The following is a 22,376-nucleotide window of genomic DNA, read 5'->3' on the forward strand; positions in this document are numbered from 1 at the left end:
CAGAGAGAGATGGATTCAGTGGGTGGATAGTGCAGTGGTTAAGGAATTGGTTGGATGGTTGCATCCAGAGGTCAGTGGTCAGTGGCTCAATGTCTAAAACCCTGCAGGGGTCTGTACTGGGACCATCATCATCACTGACATGGATGGATCTAGCGCGCCCTCAGCAAGTTAGCAGAGGACACCAAGCTGAAAGGGGTGGTTGAAACACCTGAGGGATAGGATTCATCCAGAGGGAGCTGGGTAAGCTCAGGAAGTGGGCCTGTGTGAACCTGATGAGGTTCAACAAGGACAAGTGCAAGGTTCTGCATCTGAGTCAGGACAGCCCCCAGTATCAATCCTGGCTGGGGGGTGAAGGGATTGAGAGCAGCCCTGAAGAGAAGGACTTGAGTGTACTGGTGGATGAAAAGCTGGACATGAGCTGGCACCGTGCACTCACAGCCCAGAACCAAGTGTGTCCTGGGCTGCATCCAAAGAACTTAGTGTTAGCAGCTTGGCTCTGTTTCTTCTAGGCTAGGATGTGGGGAAAAGTCTCAGTAATTCCTGGTTGTCAGCATTGCTGCCAAGAGGGAGTGATGGTAGCAGCTCAGGTCTGTAGGCCAGGAGTGAGTGGGACTCAGACGGGGTGAGAGGGACTCTTGCAGCTGTTTCTTGCCTTGCCCTTGGCCTTTCAAACAGCCTCTGCTCTGTCTTCTCCTTGACATTCACAGAGCAGTGACCATCCCCACGTTGCTCTTTGGGAACGTTTTCTCCTTGGTAGGAAGGAGGAATGGAAACTTTTCAAGGAAGATTTAAGGAAGGTGGTAATGAGTGGAAACAGAAAAGTTCACCTAGCAAGGGCAAAGAAACTGTGGGAGGTCAGTGGGGAAATGGTGCTGATTTGAAGCTGATGTTTGAGCTATGATGGAGTTTCAGTGAACCACACCGCAAGGGCTGCTGACTCATAAAAAGGTGGAATACCCAGAAGGAAAGCAATGATCCCGGAGCAATTGCATCCCATTACGGCATGTCAGACATGCCTTTGATTGCACAAGCCTGTAATTAGTTACAGAGAATTGCCCTTTCTGAAGAAAGAAGAGGAAACAAAAGGAATTGTTCCCTGTGTTAGTGAGTAGCAAGATCAGTGGATCCTGCTCGAGGATTGCTTTAAATGAAATGCATTCGCTGTGGATAGTTTCATATTCATTCTTTGCAGTTTCAGAGTGAATGCCAACGATTCAGTAAAATGTAAGAAATCTTAAGAGACCCCACAGCAGAGAGATGAAAGTCTGGGGCATCATTTTAGGGCTTGATTCCTAGCTACTCCACATGTAGGAAAGCACCTTAAGTATCACAGGATGTTAGGGGCTGTAAGGGACCTCTGGAGATCATCAAGACCAACCTCCCTGCCAGAGCAGGACCATAGAATCCGGCACAGGTCGCACAGGAACACATCCAGACAGGGATTGAAAATCTCCAGAGGAGACTCCACAACCTCTCTGGGCAGCCTGTTCCAGTGCTCTGTGACCCTCAGTGAAGAAGTTTCTCCTCATGTTGAGGTGGAACTTCCTGTGCTGGAGTTTATATCCATTGCCTCTTGTCCTGAAGTATCTTTTGAAAATGGTTTTGAAACGCCAGATCTCTCGGGTTTGTGGTAAGGAAGGAAGGAAGGCAGGACCGAGTTTGGGAGGAACCAGAGCTGGCAGTCCCAGCTGCATTACCACTTGTGAACACTAGATGGAGTGTAAGGAAAGAGTGAAGGGAACCCAACCTTGGCGGTCGCCGCACCTCGGGCACAGGCGCTGAGCTTAACTGAGCTGAGCACGGCTCCCTCAGTGGTTTCAAAGGCCAAAACCAGCCATAACTGGACAAAGACCCGTTTGCCCACCTTGCCCACCCCTCCGGCAGCGTGGCTTTTCCCAGCGTGGGTATTTTCACACAGACATCACACCGTTATCAGTCTCGTTAGCTACATTTTATTCACTGAAAGCCTACATACAAGTGTCAGCAGCACAGATTGCATCGGCTCCTCCTTACTGAAAGCAGCTCTGTGTGTATACAGCCTGAAAACGCTCTCCCTGCAGCTAGCACATTGTATTCAATCTATGCTTATAGAAACTATTGCTCTTTCCATAGTCGTGTGTGTTCAGAATGCATTCAGAATTACCAGGTGGCATGTTCTGTTCTGCTCTCTCACTGTCCTGATGGCCTAACACTTGCAATAAGTGAGGGATATGCATAGTTTATTTACTGTTCCAAACAATTTCTGGCACAGAACACAGGCCCTGGAGACAAAAGTGTTAGCTGCTTTTGGAAAGGCAGAAAGTGTACCTTAGTGATTTCTGTTACAGCTGCAGCCTGCAGCTTTCCCTTCAGAGCAGGAACAGCAGAACAAGGCTCTTTGGAAGATTCTGTGTTTGTTTAACCCTGTGAAACCATAGCCTCCTCTTCGTCAGCTGGTGGTTTTGCCCTGCCTCTTAGCTGCTTTGACCTCCTGTCCGCTAACTCAGCAGGACAGGTGAATTGGTGTCTGACTCCAGGCTGCTCCTGAAGTTGGGAGGCATGTTGAGCTAAGCATCCTGATCAGCCAGTGCAGGTACTCAGCAGAAGTGGCAGCCTGCCTGCTGAATTCATTTCCCTCACTGTCATCTTCTTCTGGTCCCCTCGGAATGAGCTAGACTCCCATGGATAACTTCATCCTCTTTATTAAGCCTGTCTCTGCAGAGACCATTTTAATTTAATTCAATGTGATAGCCAAGACCCAAAGTCCCCGTGGCTCTTGAAACATACAGTCTCCTGCTACTCGATACACAAGCCCTTCCCCACCATCCTCTTGCTTCCCTTCAAGTGAAAAAAGCCAAGATCCAATTTCTCTAAACTAGCTTTTAGCTCTGCCTGATGCCCCTTGCTGAGTGAACAGTACTCACAGTGAGCCCTAAAAGAAAGTGCTGGCACATGCAGAACTGCCCCTCCTCATCAGAATATCTGACTCCATTTAAACATGCACTCTCCACAGAAAAGCAATAAAAATGCCTTCCCATAACACAGCTTAAGGAAACATCACTTGCCAGCCATAGCCCCCTAACAAGTAAACTGGGAACATGGAAAGCAATTGCATTCACTGGCAGATATATGAATCATCTCTTTAATTCCTTGGATCTGTTGGCTGAATCCTAGGAGAGGTGTTGCTAAAACCCACTGCAGAGAGTTATTTAGCATCTACTGCTCTGGTTGAACCAGCAGGACTCACACCACAGTGGGAGTCAAAGGGCAGCATAGAATCATACAGTCATCTAGGCTTGGAAAAGACCTTCAAGATCATTGAGTCCAACCATTGACTCTACTCTACCAAGTCCACCACTAAGCCACATAAGCAATGCAGTACTTCAGAGAGATGGATGGGATAAGTTGACAAAGTAATTAAAAATAAAAGCAGGGGGGAAACTGACATGTGACTTAAAACCAGAACACAGTGAATTCTGTCTCTGAAGGCTAGTAAGTAATAACTTTATTTCATAGCAGTGAGGTAAAAGTTGGGGAAGGCTGTAATATGCCAGGTCACTGGTAGGTGGACTCCTCATGGGAGTCCTTGTGGACAAATCTTATCTGCAGCACTCTTCACATCTTGGATATTGGAAAGCCCAGGAGACCCTCTCTATTTATGGTAACAGCCCATGCTTCACATGTCCAGGGCAAAAACATGAGGCTCACTCAGCACAGAGACATCAAGCTAGCCCTGAGGATGAAGGAATAAGGACATTTTCCTTAGCTCTCCCTGCTTTATGCAGAGCCTGCCTATTAGCTAAGGCAGCAGGGTGGCAGCAAGACATGATAATGCCACCTGGAGTGCTTCATGGCATGAAAACCTGAGGACACAATCTGTAAGTCAACAAACACAGGCTCTCAGACAGTTGTGTTGGGGAAGCCTTTCCAGGAGAACAGTCCCTTGCTGTTGCCTGATAAAGGCTGTGTGTGCCATGACTGCCTTATTTAGGATGCCTTAGTCTGTAGCCACTCAAAACACCCATGTGGCATGGTCTGTTCACATCCTCCTGTTTAACCTTCAGTGGACTGGCAACCTGGCAAAAGCCTGGAGCCACCAAGAGGAAGCCCTTCTTGGAGTCAGGGTTAGCTCTAGCTTGCAACAGCTCCAGCTGCCTTGGTTTCCAAAGACTCAGTGATACCAAAGTCACAGTCAGACCTCAGGCAGAAGGAGAATTCCCCAAATACAGTTTGTGATGACCCAAACCTGAATTTATTGCTTGTGCACTGTGCTGGGGGGGAAATAAATCATCTCATTGCATACAGATGAGCACAGAGTACAGCACTGTGGATGTGTGTTTCAGGCTAAGCTTAAGCTGTGCCTTCTGGAATGAGAGATCATAGAATCAAGCAGGTTTTCTTGTTAAAATGCCCCAGAATCCACTGGGATCATCAGGAAAAGCAAGAATTACAGCAAAATGAGGTGGATTTCTGGAACAGCTGTTAAAACAGAGAGTGGATGCAATTTGGAGTCGATTCATCCGTGGCAGAATCAGACCTCTGTTATTCTCTGTCTCTGCTAACCTGTTCAGATCCCACATTCCAAAAGTTCCATACTCCTCCTTTCCTGGCTCCCCAGTTGCTAGGGGCTGGGCTACGAATTGCTGTGCACCATTTGTTGCTGCAATAATGAATAACAGAAGAAAAGCAGCAATCATTGGTTGGTGGTTGGTGTTGTTTTTACTTTCCCTTTCATCTACAATGAATTAAATAACCATTCCTCAGACTTACTCTAAACCCCAAAGATTCTGAAGACAGACCTCAAGAAACCAAAGCAATGTGTTCTTCTGGAACATCCCTGTTTGCTTCTGCAGTTCATCAGCAACCATGAAGCACTGGCACTGCCCTTTAGCCTTAAATTCATTGCTAACACATTAAAAAGCCAAGAGCATGTCTGTGCTTTCTCTGGCTTACTCCTCACTTGCTCGATGAGGTGTTCAGCTTGAGGTGGTTTTCTGGGTGAAACTGAGATCACTCTCTTGGATGTCAACATTAACCCTGTTGCACTGCATTCTCCTCTCAACCACTGCAAAGCATCTTTGAAGAAAAAGAAAGGATAAAAGGGCCATGGTCATGCAGCAACCAAATAAATGCAATCCCTGATTAATATGCAAGTCTGAGAAGTTCAGAAAATGTCAGCATACTCCATAGGTGCAACCCTGCCTTTGGAAAGGTCTCTTTTGTTGTTCTGTTCCTGTATAAATGTCACTCTGCAGGAATTTCACCCCGGCAGCTGCTCACAAACTCAGGTCAATGATGATGTGCTCAAATATTTGAGTGTTTCCTTTAAAACTAGAGGCGAAGAAGAAATCTCGCCGGTCGGTCGACACGGCTGTGAACGACCGGGGGGCTTGGACGTAGATCTCTTTGAATAACCTGAAGATCTTCTTCTCATCATCCCACTGGTAAATCTGGGAGAATGTATAGTCACTCCCCAAGGCTAGGTAGTGATTGTTCTTGAAGGAGAAGGGCTGCAGTGTCATGGCTCCCCGGGACGGCAGAGCCTGTATCTCCACAAACTGCTTGCTGTTCCACTGCATCACCCTGGAGTCGCCGATGAACCTTGTGAGCGTGAGGTACAGGCTGTCTTGCATCCTGAAACTCTTCACAGCCAAGACATCTTCCATGTTGGGGATTTCACTGTGGGGGACGAACTTTTTGGAAGCTTTGTTCCACTGGAGTATGATGGGAACTTGGGAACGGCTAGAGAGGATTAAATGTGATTTCCCATCTATGTCGAGAAACTCAGCATCTGTGTCCCTGAACCACTCATGAAGGGACTGGTAGGAGTAAAATCCTTTGTTATTCCACTTGTACACTGTTGACAAGCCTGCTTTAGAGCTATCTGCTATGACAAAGAACATCTCGCTGTCTATCTCAAAGAGCTCTATATCATTTGGCTTGGAGATGCGAGACACTTCGATATCCTGGAATTTGACAAACTTTGTCCAGCTTTCATCGTACTTGTAAATGTGTGAGCCACCAAAGAGCTGTGCCACCACCACAAAGACTTGCTCACCAACAAGAATGGCTTTGCATCCCACTATGGACTGACCTATTGCCCAAAGGCAGGAGAAAAAACAAGCAGATCTATTAGCACAGTACAAAGCACCCCTTAAACCACAGAGAGGTCACCAAGGCACTCCTGCTTCTCTTGAAATCTGCACCAGCCCATCGTTTTGTTTTCTGCTGCACACCATCAGACCTTCTTTTCCTGCCTTCCCCCCCCCCTCCCCCCCCAATAACTGGAAAGATCACAGAATGTTAAGGATTAGAAGGGACCTTGAAGGATCATCCAGTCCAAACCAGCTGCAGAGCAGCATCACCTAGAGCGGATCACACAGGAACACATCCAGAAGGGTCTCCATTTCCAGAGAGGGAAACTTCAAATGTTGGAAATACCACATCCCTCAAAGTGTGCAACTAAACTGCTCATTCATTTTTATCTAGCAGACTTTTGCTTTCTCTCTTTGTTCCAACAGAGTATTCCCAAGATGCACTACCCCACAGAGTCACGACACATTCACATCTGCCAGATCCAACAGCGATTCAGGACAAAACCCATCAGCTGGTTCCACCTATGAATCTCATCCTGGGGAAACATCAACAATTCCTCAAGGACTGGGACCCCAGCATTCATATACCTGTGATATTGTCATAACTCCTGAAATTCATTTCAATGTGATCCCACTCCAGCACCATGCAGTTCTCCATGCTGGGCTGCGCGATGGCTACGAACACATCATTCTTTGAGTTGAAGGTGTCCACTGAAACCGACTGGTAGGGCAAGATCTGGTGAACAACAAAATCTAGAAACACAGATGTACAGCAGTTAGGATACAAATCCTTGCTGGAAACACACAGCAAAGGGTGGCTGAGCATAGCAATTTACACTGAACAAAGGAGTGAAACAGTCTGGGGCTTTTCATAAGACTAGCATGGAAGTGTCAGTGCTCACGTCAGGCATGCAGCAACGGGGGAAAGCATCTCCTGCTTTAGGCATCTGGAAACACAGTTGCCAAAGAGATCAAATAGGTAAATAGTGTCAGAACTCAGATTTTCCAGCCAGGCTGGCTGGCATCAATGAGCCCAGGCTATCAAGAGAGAAGTCTCTTTCCCCACAGCTGGACGTTGCTTTCCCGTCAAGTGAAGCAGCCTTTTACCAGAATCACTTTCAAGCTGAGAGACAGCAACTTCCAGCTGAAGTCAAATAACTTCTTAAGTCATGCAAATTTAATCACTAGCAATTTGTGTTATGCTAAACCAGGCAGAAAGTGAAATGATATCTGAGGTTTGCCTGGGGATAACCCCATTTTGGCTAGGCCATAGACAAAATGGTGTAATCAAAGCCTCAGTTAACACAACGCTTTATGGGGCATTGTAAAGTCGTTTAGGCATAAAATACAACCAACCTGCACATTACTATCCAGTGGAAAAATCATCCTAGGCCCTAAGACTGAGGAGTTAGAGCAACCTGTGAAGACTAGGAGTGTAGGTCTGAAAGTCAAGATGTTTTTCCTCAAAATCTAAGTGCCTTTGTAGATTTGACTCTAAAATTCACCCTGGGCTACGCCAGCAGTCAGCACAGAGCTGATACTGGGCAAAGGGAGGGAACATTAGGGAAAATAGTTTCACTGAAAGGGTTGTCAGGCATTGGAATAGGCTGCCCAGGGAGGTGGTTGAGTCACCATCCCTGGAGGTGTTTAAAAGCTGTGTAGATGATGTCCTTGGGGATATGGCTTAGTGGTGGACTTGGTAGAGTAAGGTTAAAGGTTGGACTAGGTGATCTTGGAGGGTCTTTTCAACCTAAATGATTCTATTGGTTTATGATTCTATGACTTGGGTCTGAGTTTGATCTTTGGCTTGACAGCTGGCCTGACAGCTGGACAAGGTCATTATTATCAGAGCAAGAATGCAGTATAGCAGAGCTGACAAAGAAAAGCCAGCACCTGGGTCTAGATGGCAGCAGGAGGCCTGTGCTGAAGTGATCTGTGGCTATAGATCTACAGGAAAGGAAATGCATCTTCTGCTAGGATGGTGTTCCTCTGCTGAGCCATGCACTGCTCTGTTCCAAGCTCCACTTGCTGCCTGCCTTCCCCATGCACTCCTGCACTGGAAGGGCCCTGAGCATCCAGGGATTGTGGTGAAATGGTAATTAAGTCCTCACTCAAGTCCCTCATTTTGGTGCATTATGAAATAATTGTTTTTGAATGAAGAATTCTCTGCCTCTCCATGCTTGAAAGCCTTTGCCCTTGAGGAGTTACACTTCTGGAGAATAAAGATAGATGACTACCATTAAACAAACAGAGCAGATTCTCCAGCTGCAAAAGGAATGACAGTCTCCATTCTCCCAGGGACTATTATAAATAGAGTTTGGGCTTGATTCATAAATGCTGGTAGGAAAACAAGAAAGTTATCTTCGTTGTCACTGGGAAAATAAAAGGACTGGAGAAAACTGACACCAAATAATGCAGGAAGTAAAAGTAAGCAATAAATCATGAAAGGTAGCTAAGGATGGCACAGTAGCAGATACAGGCAGAGAAAAATCAAAATGTTTCAGAAACTTGACAAAAAAACCCAAACAAACAAACAAAAACCCCAACCCAAAACACCCCAACCACAAACTGATGCTGAAAAAGACATCTCTTGAAATCTCAACAGTTGAGAAACACTTCAAGGGAATCTGTGAATCAAAACAAACCCCACTGCCCACTCAGAGTTAACACAGCCATTTGCACTTGTGCCTGCGTTGGGGCTCTTTATGCCACTGGAGGAGTGAAAACAGGCAACAAAATCAGTTCTGATCAGTAAAAAGCAGCAAGTGCTGGGTTTAGCACCAGCTGGAAGCACCAGAGTGTCTGCTGCCGCATCAGGTGTGCCAAAAATTTAGGTCTGGAGGGCCTGATTCAGTTTTACAGGCAGATCCACATGCTTGGCACAGCAATGCCAATGCTGGCAGAGCAGAGGGAAGCATGAGGGGAAGGCTGGAGGACTCTGAAAACACAAAGCAGCAATGGTCTGTTGGGGCAGCAGCTCCTAAACTGCATCCTAGGATTCAGTCCCCCTCTCCTCACATCTTTTTCCTCACAGTGGAGACTTCTGCATCAGGTGAGGCTACCCAGGCCCTGGGGGTGCTCTCAGGGTGTGTTTGCAGCCCTTCCTCTCTCCCCCCATGGCAGCACAGGCGATCTCCAGCACAAGAGTGAGTATGGAGCAGGTAACTGAATTTATAAACTACCTTCCTTCCAGCCAGTAGGGAAAGAGGAGCACCTCCAGAAGACAGTCCCAGCTAGGCAGAGAAAGGGGAACCCAAGCCTCTGGAGCTCAGTGAGATGATCCCTGCCTGCAGGTCTGGGCAAAGCAAGTCCCATGCACACACACCACCTGCCTCCAGCAACTGGGAGCATGATGCTCATTTTCCAGTCTCCTGTAGATAAGTTACACATTCCCAGGCCATGGCTGCAGCCACAGCACAGCCCCTCACACACTGCTGTGGGAGAAAAACAAGGGGGGGAAAAAAGTGAAATGGTTTAGCTTGCTTCCACGATGCAAGCCATGAGAAATGGAAGGGAGATGCCATCACCAAAAAACAAAGTTCAAAGTGCAGATCACTGACACTGTGAATCCCTCTCTGTGAAGAAGCAATAGGATCACTTTGTTCTTTGGCTTTTTGTTTTGCTTTGTCTTAAATTCAGCAGCTCCTCTCTCCACCTCCCCTCCTGTTATCATTGTAGCACTTCAGTGGATGCAATGAATTGATGGAGATGCCCAGATGCACATCTGACCAAGCAAACTGCTTTGTTACCATGGCCCACATCCAGCTGTGCTCAACACAGACTACCAGAGACTGGAAATGATGGAAAGTCTGAGGGAAATACAAAAGTAAAGACTAACATGAACAAAAGGTCGGCAGAGCACTGCCTGTCCCCAAGGAGCAAAGGAGGATACACCTACAGGGCATGTTGCTTTCTTCAGAATGTGGGACAGACCTGAGTTTGTCACTAATCAATCCTCAGGGAATGCACATGGGAATACTTACACTCCTTAGGATCTGGGGCAATGGCAGAGCAGGAAAAAGCAGCTGTGGCCTCACACCACAGACTGCCGAGGCCAAGGGAGGGTTACAGCTCCAGCAGGGCAGCTGCAGCTCCACACAGGGCTCACCATGCTGCCTCAAGGGTGATACATTTCTGAACTCATTTGTATTTCTCCTCTGCTCATCTCTGCTTTGTCTCATGAGTCATTTCTGCATGCAGACAGACTGTCCCTCTTGGACACTTTGTAAAGCTGCCAGAGCTCCACATCTTCTGTACCCTGCACTTCACTGTGCACCAGAGCCCCGGGAAGCCTGCCGATGCCTACCCCCACGCCAGAAAGGTCAAGCACCCAGCCTGCCCTCACAGCAGCCAGAGCACAACTGCTTTGAAAATGTCCTTTCCTGCCTTAAGGCTGCATTACAGCTAAATGTTGTGCTGCAAGAGCACTTCTCTGATGGCATTTCAGCAAAGGTTCACCTGGGCAATCTGTGCACCACACCTCAGCTGCCCAGCAAGCCCTGCAGCAAGGGAACTTAGACTTATGCTTGGTGTGATTCCACTTACAGCAGACAAAGGGACTGACATAAAGGATGAATTGTGTCTGTAGCAACTCTTAGAGTTGGGTTTCTAGGTACAAAGAGATGACACAGGACAGGTAGGTCAGTGCAGGTCTGAGGACCAGGGAGGTAAGATCTATTCTCACAGAGTGTTGGTTAAACCAGACTGAAATGAAATAAAGTCAGATTTCACTTTGTACTGCTGCATCTCAGTGATTTGGCAGGCACAGGAATGCAGCTTTGGTACCATTCTAGGCTACACTGCTCTCCTGGTTTTGACACCCTTTTATGTAGCAGATAATTGTGCTTTACCTCTGCTGTTCTCCTGACAGGTTCTTGAATTCTGAGTTCATTCTCTGTTCCTTTACAAGCTGCCCTTTGATTGCCTTTCATACCTCGGTCTGCAACTTTGTTTTAAGTTATTACTAAGCCACTTTTCTACTGTCTCTTAATGATGATGACTGCCTTGATGACAGATGAGAGCTCAGAACCCTCTGAAACTACTGGATGGAAAAAAAGGCAGAGTGCTGACACCATACAGATGAAAGATGGGAAACAAAACCTCACAGCTGATATTCTCAGTTATATGATGTGACTACATTTAAAGATAGGTAACTGCAGCTGTTTGGTCATAAAATACAGGCATAACCACATGCAAGTTTCTCTTCACATCCTTCAGCATGCTTTACATTACCTACAACAAAAATCAAGATCCTAAACAAGACAGTAGTCAGAATATTATTGGACATTTCTCTGCAGCTTAAGGGAGTTTCATGAAGAACTGCAGGCAGTATTGCTGCAACATTTGATGCTATTGAATTGTGGCCTAGTGAATAGAGATAACAGACCCAGCCACACCATTTGGACTTCTTTTCATTGCCCTCTGTGAAATACAGAGGTTTGGGGAAGCTCCTCTGCCATAGCTATGTGGGCTTATTCCAGATAATAGAAAGCATGGTGAAAATTAAGTCACAAGGTGAGTCATAATCAAGTCTTTTGGCATATGAATTGTCAGAGCTCTTCTCCCATTATCACTTAATCCAAACAAAACAAATCAGTACTTACTTTGGCTTCCAAGTGTAGCTTTCCCATTTTATGCTTGATCTAGTACTTGGAAGTGCTGTGTATGTAACCCTTTCCTCCCCCCCCAGGTCATGCTCACAGAAGCAAAAGGCTACAGTCTAAACTTCTTGATAGTTAACCATTTGTAGTGTGCTAAGAAATATACATTCTGAATACCTGTAGTGGTGCATTCATAATCAAAACTTGTCACATCATTTAACTTCTTATCCTGATATTCTGCTGGACCAATACACAGGACATCAGAAACAGTGGAATTTGTCATCTTTAACCACAAAAACAACCACTTGGCTTTGCAGTCACACTCAAATTTATTTCCCCTTAAATCTCTAAAAAACACACAGAAATAAACATATTTGAAAAGGTTGATAGCAACAGGAACACTACAGAACTGTTATCACCTCGACATGCTGAGTTTAAAACCACCTGAGCAGCCTAGAATTGGGTTTGAACCGAGAAAGGGAAGTTTCCTAAGTTTTATTTGGGCTCTCTTATTGTGGACTCTTCTTCTCTGAGTGCTGTCCTTGGGGAAAAACCAAACAGTTTCAGCTTAGATGTGCTCCCATGTAGTAACAGAGCACTGGGGTTCATGTGTGAAGTCCTCATGGATTTAAGTAACTCTCATTACTGATCTATTAAAATCCTGACAGTCTGGTTATCTGCTGGGAGCCTCCTTCCCTTCCCTTCCCACCACCTACACTGACAGATAAATCCCATTGCTCCACTGAACTACTCCAGTACCTCTGCCTGACAGAATGGCCTTGTTGGTACTGTTTCTGTCTGACATAAAGGACAGATGGAAGTCTTGCATCTTAGAGCTGCTGCTGATGTGAAGTCAATTGAACCTCCTCCTCCTCCTAATGTATGTGCAATTTCCACACTGTACCTCTTCCTTGATCGTCTGGCTATTTCTGTGGCTTACAATTATACTCTGCTGTTTGGAAGAGCCAGGACCAAAACCAGGGGAAGCTGACTAGCAGCTCAGCTATACAAGAGAACACTGACACCAAGTCAGCAATGTGCTCTAACTGCACAGAACCAAGAAAAAAGAAAGAAAACAAAACAAAACAAGAGGCTATTCTTTAAAAGGAGTGCTTTTTACTGAAATAATCTCAGGGCATACATGCAACAATAGCCAGACAAAAAATGTTCAGAGTTACCATAGCTTTAAAATTCTTTTTCTCCCCTTCCCTACAAAATAAAACTGACTTGCTACAGAAGAGAGAAGTACATGGATGCAAGCTATGTACAGCAGCACGAGAAGCAACAGTGAGCTGAGAAACAGCAGTTCTGTCACAGGAGTCTACCAGATAAACAACTTTAGAGTGAGGAAAGCTAGGACAACGAAATGCCAAGTTTCTCTCCTGTGCTGGTATCAGACACAGCACCACACAAAGCCGGAACGGAACGCTCAGGGGGGGACAGAAGCAGGCGGTCAATAGAAAGAGTCTCATTACTCACAGTTCAATTAAAGAATCTAAATCACTGAAGACATCCCTTGGCAGAGCTTTGAGGTGGTTATTGGCCAAAGAACTAGAAAAGAAAGTTAGAGCTTAGTATTATTGCTGTCTTTTGTCTGGCTCGCTCTTACTAAGGCTGGGCTCACAGACTGTTAATTATCTAACACTGTACAGCCACTGGCACTGTGAACAGTTAGGAAGAAGAGGCACATGTTAATTATTCTCCTTCAGGAAGGGAGATTGCTCCAAGCTTACACAGAAGTAAAACACATAAAGCTTTTTTTATTGCCCAGGTGCAAATGCAACACACAGAGCAATCACTGAGCAAGCTGAAACCAAACAGGGATGTCCATCATGAGCATGCAGTGTGGTGGTGGTACTGGTGCAGCATCCATGGGTCTCAGATGCAGCCCAGCACGAGCTGCAAGTGTGCATGGGCAGCACAGCCTGCCACGGTGCTGCCCAAGGAGGAAGCTCCTAAGGCCATCTCTCGGTTTGTGGGAGGCAGGTGACTGACAGCAGGAGGGAAGGGAGGCTTTCTGCGTGGCAGGAAAACCAGCAGCCCCCCCAAAGTGTTTTGCTCAAGTACAAGTTACTCCACCAGATGTTAAAATCACTTACAGGTGAGTGAGGTCTCGAAGGCCACGAAATGCATTCCTTGAAATGGTTTCAATTTTATTTCCTTCAATGAATCTAGGCAGAAAAGTAAACACATGAAAGACTTTAATTAGCATTAATAGCATCACCAGTGCTTTCACCTAGGTTCTCCCAGTTCAGCAGGTTCCTGGGCCACCCCTTCAGACTTAAAGGCAGGGAAGTCTCAGTGGAGCTGCTCATGTTCCCTTTTCCTCAGGTGGATCATAAGGAATGATGCAGGAACTGGGCAGCACAAAGGGAAGTGCATGACACATCTCCAGCAGAAGATGAAGAAAACAAGCAAAGCAAAAATCATTATTCCCCTGTTGGTTAATACTCTCGGGGTGTGTTGTGTGAGGCAAGAGATCAGTGTAGGAGAGGCCTCTAAGACGGACTTTAGAAGCTGGAGTGCCACCTTCCCCTCACAGATCGCCTGCATCTTAAAGCCATAGGGCAGTACAGCAGTGCCAGGGCTGCCCAGGCTGCAGATGGACACTGCAACCAGAAGCTCCTGTGCCTGCAGGTACAGTGCCTTCCCTGGTGTGAACTGCAGCTGCAGACTGCTAGGTTTCTGAAGTCTGCACAAGTGGCAAGACCACTGCCTCGTTTCTCCTTTTGCTGCTCCCCGCAGCCAGGACCCCTCCTCTGCAGGGTGTCCAGCTGCACTGAAGCCAAGGCCCTGTGCACAGGGAAAACAATGACAAGCACATATCGATTCCAGGAGCATGCTGCTGCTCCTGACTCACGTCAGCATACAGAGAAAGAGCTGATATTTGAGCATCTAGACCCCTGGGCCCTGGAGGACACATCCCTAGACACGCCATCAGCCCTGCAAAGTGACTGCAGCCAGGTGGCCGCCAAGGTGTTACTGGTGCTGCTGTACCTGAATGAAGACAACTGCATGCTGACTTTAGAAAAGGTTTTATGAGATAAAAGTGTCTCACTTCCTCCTACACATCCTTGCTTGCCTTCCAGAGAAACAGAGGAAAACTGCTGAGCCAAGGTTTCTTCTTGAGGGAGTCAAAATATGGATGTAGGAGATGACAAGTTCTCTTGGTTTTAGAGCTTAGACACAGCCAAAATCCTCTGTGAAGTGATCGTGACCCTGACTGCTGCCAAAGGCTGCAAGCAAGAAACTGCTGTGTGTGCACAGGAGATGTCAGCAGAGGGTCAGCCGTGCTCTGTTACAAGGCTGCCTGGGGACACGAATTCAACCTGCAGAGCAGAGATCCACTGCCTCCTGACACCCTCACCTGGCAGCAACCCACAGCCCACCTCAGCAGCCATGCAGACATGGCCTCACTGAGCACACTGCAGAGAGATGATGGACATCTGGGCTGGGACTCAGCAACTGGCCAGGTTCCTGAGTCGCCCAGCCCAGCCTCAAAGGGATGCTGCCCTGGGAACCCCACTCTGATCAACAGCAAATCTCTCAACTTTATCACGCCTGTCTTACTCAGACTCTGGACATGGAGACAGTGAAAGGGTGCACTGAATGCCACTGCCAGCGCTGCAAGTGCAGCAAGACACAGCCAGATACACAGGGAGGCAGGCAGAGGTATCTGCTGCTGGTGCTCTCCAGCTGCTCTGCATCTGGAGAGTCTGAACACAAACCAATTTGCCATTTTTGTCAGTGTGGGGCTTTTATTCTCCATAAGGTCTGATCCCTGGCAACTGAGACTTGAGCTCTTGAGCTGTAATGGTATTACAGCTGCATGCCCAAAAACAACCCCACAGAAGGGCCACTCAGACCCAGTTCCCAAACAGCAGAGGTGTGATTTGCCGGGAAGAGGAAGAGCTCTGTGGACTTGGCAGGGAGGGAGACCACAGTCATTAACAGAGACCACTTGTTCAGCTGCTACTAAAGAAAATTGAAAGCAGAAGGCTTTACCAGCCTTGCCTCTGCTCCCTGGTTTGCAGCTGGCACCTAGGGAAAGAGATTTTCCCTCCTACCAGCTGAAGAGGGATAGGTTTTTCTCTTTCAGACAGGGAGTCTGGCTCCATTTACCAATGCAACCACTGTGACTGGGTACACTTCTGGGACAAGCCCCACTTTGGACCCACCAGCACTTGAAAGCAAGCCATTCATGAAACAACAGACAAAGGTTTTCTTCCCTTTTGCAAACATTCTGCAAATGACATTGTTTCCTGTAGACACACAGAGAAGAGAATGATTAGACAGCTGCCTACTGCTGAAAAATCCAGATGCAGCCCCGGCCTGGATTTCAGCAGGTACCAGTTGCCGTTCTGCTCTATTTCTTGGTCTGCAAATTCCATCGTTGGCTGCTCTGCATGTAGCAGACATTAGCCCTGAGTGCAGGCCACCTCAGTACCCACTGCCTGCAAGGCTTTAGCAGCAATCAGTTTTGTGAGCATTGGTCTTCCTTCAGCAAAAGACAGAAATGTTTTTTCCACAGCTACCAAATATTTTCTACAGCACAGCAAGGTGGGTGGAAAGATGAATTCTTCCTTTTTCAGATCACATTCAGAGTTTCAACCATAGCAGCTCGTGTCCAGTAGCACAGAGAAAGGGCAGTCCTCTGGAGGATGAAGTGAGGACAACCTCCGACTAGGACTAATATATTTTTTTAACAAAACAACAACAACAAAAAATGACCTAAAAAAGAGACGTCTGTGACATGAAGGTAATGTAAAAAGCAGTAAGGAAGTGAACTAAGCAAAAGAAAGTCAAATAAATGTAAATAATACTCTAGATAATGACCACATTTTGTATTACATGAGATACTGTTGATATATTCACACAGACATAAATGCCACAGGCATTATGTGGGATATCAGAACAAAGATGAAATTGGAGAGGAAAACCTAAGGGAAGAGAAGCAGTTTGGTTGTCAAGGTTGGTCTGGGCAGCACACAGATACTCTGCACCTCCTCTTCAGGCTGCCAGCAGGCCAGGAGAGCCTTTCCCAAGCCTTTCCTGAGGTTCAAACCCTTCAGGGATGGCACTGTTCTGGAAAGGCAGGATAAGCTCTTGCTCAGCAGTGCTTTTTTGGTGCACTGTAATTGCACACAGCCACCCTGCATTCACAGCAGATTTTAAAACTCCACTGCAACAACCTCTGAAAAATGGTGAGCCATCACAAAGGACACTTGCACAGGAGGGGAACATAAATCCTTCCTCTCCCCTGCTCCTGGGGATCGCAGCAAAGACTATGACTCCACGGCAGGAGCCTTGGCAACTGATCAAAACATCTTGCTTGAGAAAGGACAGGGGAAGACATGAAATACCAAACTTACAGGTACTCTAGGTGGAACAGACCAGCAAAGGCATCATCTCGAATAACAGTGAAGGAGTTGGAGTTCAGCAAGCTGAAAATGAAGAGCAGGCATTAGGAAAGCACATTAAACCCTGACACGCTGGATTGTGCCCATTGTGTTTATTGCCCGTGACCAAACTAATCTTACTGACTCAAGCCCATATTGCCCCACCAATGCAGCACACATAAAATATCGTGGAATGGTCTATTAAAAAGGAAAAAAACCACCCAGCCTCCAAGGCATAATGTGCTGCTCGTTAACATTCACTGCTCGCCAGGAAAAGCGTCCGCTGCGCCATTCACCTTGCTCACAACCAACCTGCTCCTCTGCCCCCTGAGCAGGACAAGGTTAGGTCTGCTGACTCTGGACCCCAGGTGTCCAACACCCCTCCAGCCATACAAAACACTTTCCAGAAACCATCTCCACAGCACTCCTGAGCAACCAGCAAGGAGTGAGCCCTTCTGTACAAGCATCAGCTCACAGCTGAGTAGCCTGGGTGGATCCCTGCTCCCTCACGCTGTGCCCCCAGGGGGGTGCTCCGAGCCTGACCTGCAAACCAGCTACAGCCCCTGGTGTGCAAGAAGGGCACACAGCTCATCGGCTGGAAAGGTAGATGTGCCCAAACCACCAGAGACAGTCCGGCTGCCCTTGCAAAGCAAAACTCTGTGTCCACAGGCAGCGAGGAAGAGCAGTGGTGCTGCCTGCTCCAGGCACTGCTTTGCCCTCCCACGAGAACCTTAGGGACAAAGTGCATTAGAGCTGTACTGGAGCAGTTGTCACCTGAGCCAGGACAAGGCAAGCAGGGAGAAGGCTGCTAGGGAAAGGCTTTGCCAGCAAAATTCTTTCTCTGCTGTATCAAAGCATAGCAGTCCCCAGGGCTGATGTTCAAAGGCACAGAGAGCAATCTCCTTTTACAAAACCAGCAAAACTTCTTCCTGAGTCCAGAAACATCATTCAAAAGAAAGAATTCGGGGGGAAATCTCAGAATTTTCTGCTACAAGTGAGGATATCTGCACCAATCACTTTGTTAGAGTAACTCAGTAATCCTTTCTGTATTGTTTTAGGCACTTTACGGAAATTAATTTGGAAGACTAATGAAAGTGAAATGCAAACTTACCCTGTGATCCTCTGGTATTATGCTAATATCAGACAAATGCTCCTTAAATTACCCCAAACAAATCTGACAGAGGTGCAGACCACCATCAAAAAACACTAATCCTTGTGTTACTGCTGTGCCATGGCCACTGCCACAGCAGATATAGTCCTGAGGTAGCCAAGTGCTTAATTATGCATGTCTCTCTTTTGTCATTTAATCATGCCTTTTTCTCATGTCTGAAGGGCAGACTCACAAATTACAGTAACCAACAGAATTTGCCAGGGCCCAAGGTGGTGGTGGTGACAGCAAACTGCTCTTGCTCCCACATCTGATCTGCTGCGTAACGTGCCATGAGCAACTTCTGACTTTCTCAACAACTGACCTCTGCCCCACCACCCCAGTGTGTGGATTTCCATCTGGGAATCTATTACAGCTAGGGAAAAGGGGTAACCTTCATCTGCTCTTCATCCCTCTTCCCAGTAGCACCATCCAAAACAAGCCAGGTTCCCCTCATCTCCATTTCTCCCCCCCAGTTTCTCTCAATCTACCCTTGGATTCATCCCTTTCTTTCCCAGATGACATGAGTCTGCTCTTTGCTCCCATTCACAGGTGGGCAAAATCCCCCTGCCCTCTACCCAAGCCCCTGTGCTGGCCCCCAAGTCCTGCAAAAACATGGGTTTGGGACTGCTGCCACACTAAAGAATGTGAAAGCCTCCCCCCTTGCTTTGTCCACTTTTCCCCAGTGTTTTCCATGGGGTGCTGACTCCCCCAAATGGTGAGTCAGGCCTCTGAGAATGAGGAGGGGATGCCTGAGGAGAGGAGGGTGACCAGGTGCCTTTAGGGACTTCTTGCTAAGACCAGTTGTACTGCCTAGCTCTGTGGTGAGCACTCAGCCTGGGTTTCTGGCACACCTTGCATCTTTCTGCCAAATTTTCCTTTGCAGAGTGCCTTTGCTCTGGGGGTAACCCCATCCTCATCAGGGAGATGTGGAGGGGCTGCTCAGTATCAGGTGCTACAGGCAGGCTGCACAGGGCACAGGCAGCAGCATGGCTTCTCTGCTGGCCACCTGAGAAGCAAGCTTCTGGCTTCCCCAGGGCAGTTGCCTGCCCCCCAGGACAGCTCAATGAATGCAAGTTTGGGTATGTGACAGCAGCTGCAGCCACACCTGACTGCCAGACAGGCACAGCCAACTGGCTTGCCCCAGGTGAGGCTGGCAGCAGGGCTGTAGAGCACTGGGTCACTTGTCCCTTGGCACAGAGGACCATCCCACCTAGAGGTCCATCAGGTCAAAAGGCAGTCGAGGGGCCACCCTCCATGCCGGATGCTGAAGCACAGCATCATGCTGCAGACAGCAGCAGCAGCACTTCACACACAGAAGCTGTTCCTCCCAGGCGCGTCCCAGCAGCCTCCACTCGCCCGCAACGTCCCGAAGCCAGCGTGAGACTCTAGGGCACGAAATGAGCACCAGTGGGAGCCACCACACGACTGCAGAGGGGAAAACTTATCAAAGCTGAAATTAACCAAAGAAAAGGAGCTTGGGGCATCGGGAAACATTCTGTCCTCCTTCAGCAGCTACCTGCTCGTTTTATGGAGTAGTTTACAAGCGGAGAAGGCATCCCTCGTTATGAAACAGCAGCTGCAGCGGTGGGGCTGCACAGACTGGGGTCACCTGGGACCTCCCTTTCTTCAGGGGCACCCCGAACCCTTTTTGGGAGGAAGCGGCAAAGTGCTGTCGCTGGCCGTGCGGTTTCCAGTGCCATACTCACAGCAGCTGCAGGGAGGGCAGGTGGGAGAACATCCTGTCCTTCACTTCGGAGAACGTCCCGTTCACCAGGCTCCTGCGAAAAGAGCAGCCGGCAGTCAGGCGGGTCCGCCCCGCATCCGCCCCCCAACCCTCTTCGTCCCCGACCCTCCCAGCCCCGCGTCGCCCCCCGCACTCACAAGGAGCCCAGGCCGGCGGGCAGGCTGCGCGGGGCCCCCGCCGCCCCCACGCACAGCGCCGACTCTCGCCAGCAGCTGCAGGGCGGCCCGCAGCGCGGCGGCCTCCGCGGGGCGGCGGGTGGCGGGAGCGGCAGCAGCAGCAGCAGCACGGCGGTGCGGAGAGCCCCCAGCCGCAGCGGCACCGCCATACCGGCACCGTTCCCCGCCGCCGCTCCCGCGCCCTGACATCAGCGCGGCGCCGCCCCGGGGTGGGTCCCGCCGCCGCTGCCGGAGGGGCGGTGCAAGACGGCGGGGTCTATCCCGGCGCTCCGCCACCCGTGGGGACTCCGCTCCCGGCTCCCGAGTGATGCTGGCATGGGAATTATTTCATTTCTTGGGGGGTCGTGAGGAGTCCTCAAAACAAAAAAGGGGGATTGGTGGTCAGAAGAATTGCTCGGCTCCGGGGGGCCGAATTCACCCGGCGTGGGGTGATCCTGGTTGTGTTCAGACACTGGGGGACAAGAGGCTGGAAAGTAGCCCCGCAGAAAGAGATTCAGGGGTTCGGGTTAATGGCAAGTTGAGTATGAGTCACCAGTGTGCCCTGATTTCCCCAAAGGCCAACTACCTCCTGGAGTGATTGGGAGCGAAGTGATTGTCCCACTCTGCCCTGCGCTGGTCCAGCCCCACCTCGAGTACTGTCTGCACTCATGGGCTCCTTTCCTGGTTTAATCTGGACCAGAAGTAATCCTGTGCAGGCATTTGACTTCTCAGCTCAGTCTCTGCTCAGGGGAGGCACTTTCTGAAGTTCAGGGCAGGTTGGTACCACCAGTGGCTGGTTCCAGCAGAGGGAACACTCAATGTGTATAGTCACTGATAAGGGTTGGTGTGCAGAAAGGCTCTAGCTTCGATTTGCTCCTATGGAGACCAAGGTCACTGATACATCTTATGTGCTGTGCTGGGGTGCAGTAGATTAGAAGGTAACACCTGCAGGGAAGAGCAGACAGGACAGGTGACCCTAAACAGGCCAACAAGGGATTCCATTCTATTCCATATACATCTTATTCAGTAAAAAGCTGAGGGGTCACAAGGCCTTGAACCTCCCCATGGAGGAGGCATCCACAGCCTCCCTGGGCAACCTACTCCAGAGTTTCACCACCCTCCTACTGAAGAACTTCTTCCTCATCTCCAGTCTAACCCTGTCCTCCCTCAGCTTCAACCCATTGCCCCTTGTTCTGCCTGTAGACACCCTCATGAAAAGTCCCTCTGCAGCCAAGCCCTCTCTCTTCTTTGAGAAGAAAATAGGTGCTGAAATAGAGCACCAAAACCCAAGGAATAACCCAGAAACGTGCATCCTGTTGCTTGCCTTCAAATTCCAGTTCACAGGCTCAGGTGATTTTTTATGTAGGCTTGCAGGTACATCCATTTAAGTCATGCCACAAATAAATGCAGTCAGCTGCATATGAGTGATTGTGCTATCAGATAGCCCCTGATAAAATGGCATTTCAGATGGGTAACACCAGCACAGCAGCACTCAGGCAGCATGCCAGTGGGCACGACACAAGCGGCTGAGCAGATACGTGAGGTGCAAGGGATGTGCCAGGGCTTCAGCCAGCCACTGCACACTGAGTGTGCAGGGGAACACACAGACCCCCCACCCAGGGACACCACCTGCACCCAGCACAGGGGTGTAGAGCCCTGAGTGTGATCCTCCATGGGGACATGAAATGGAGAAGGTCCTGATTCTCAGCTGAGTATCACTCAGGCTTGATGTATTGTCACTTTGATGCATTACGTTATCACTGTCAGTTCTGCTAACACCACGGCTCTTTCTCTTCCCAAAATCTGGGATATTTATCTTGAACTGCAAAGAGAAATAGACTCAGAGCAGCGTTCACAGCACATAAATATTTAAAATAAATACCCTGGTGTGGGAGTTGTCAGTTCTGCTCCTTCAGGACCAGGAAGAGTAGTTCTTGCACGTTCTTGCCTTTGCTTCTCAGCCTCTTTTTCATAAACCTCTGCTTTGTTGAGCAAATATTAACAGAAACGCTTCCGTTGTGCTTTCTCCTGGAGCTGGAGAGGAGTGGACAGAAAGCTGCTGATCAGCTCCCCTCCTACAAAATGAGAAGTATAAAAGAGAACACTTCAACCCCTTTCTTTTCCTTTCTTTTTTTTTTCTTTCCCTGAGAAGATTTAATTTCTAGGTTATTTTGCAAAGAAAAACCTGAGCGTTGTTGGATCCTGACCAACCACCTGCCCCAAGTAAGAAATCTGAGCAAAATTGTGGGTGAGA

General features: G+C 48.3%; 1 protein-coding gene across 2 annotated transcripts; it reads right to left on the reverse strand.

Moving 5' to 3' along the window:
• Nucleotides 1-1,941: 1,941 nt before the first annotated feature.
• On the reverse strand, nt 1,942-22,301 carry LGI2 (leucine rich repeat LGI family member 2). Of its 2 annotated transcripts, XM_068149317.1 has the most exons (9): nt 22,005-22,301; nt 20,709-21,067; nt 19,930-20,001; nt 17,047-17,118; nt 13,774-13,845; nt 13,154-13,225; nt 11,852-12,021; nt 6,663-6,827; nt 1,942-6,073 (listed from the first exon to the last, which is right to left on the reverse strand). In XM_068149317.1, the coding sequence occupies exons 3-9, from the start codon at nt 19,959-19,961 to the stop codon at nt 5,256-5,258; spliced, it is 1,401 nt and encodes a 466-aa protein (XP_068005418.1). In that variant the 5' UTR covers nt 19,962-20,001; nt 20,709-21,067; nt 22,005-22,301; the 3' UTR covers nt 1,942-5,255. The 2 variants fall into 2 exon arrangements, with proteins under 2 accessions (XP_068005418.1, XP_068005417.1); XM_068149316.1 differs by lacking the exons at nt 20,709-21,067; nt 22,005-22,301 and adding an exon at nt 20,105-20,292.
• Nucleotides 22,302-22,376: the final 75 nt, after the last annotated feature.

Source organism: Melanerpes formicivorus, unplaced genomic scaffold (assembly GCF_026170545.1).
Source record: "Melanerpes formicivorus ecotype bairdi unplaced genomic scaffold, bMelFor1.0.p_v2 SCAF_18, whole genome shotgun sequence".
In the NCBI taxonomy this organism is placed as follows: Eukaryota; Metazoa; Chordata; class Aves; order Piciformes; family Picidae; genus Melanerpes; species Melanerpes formicivorus.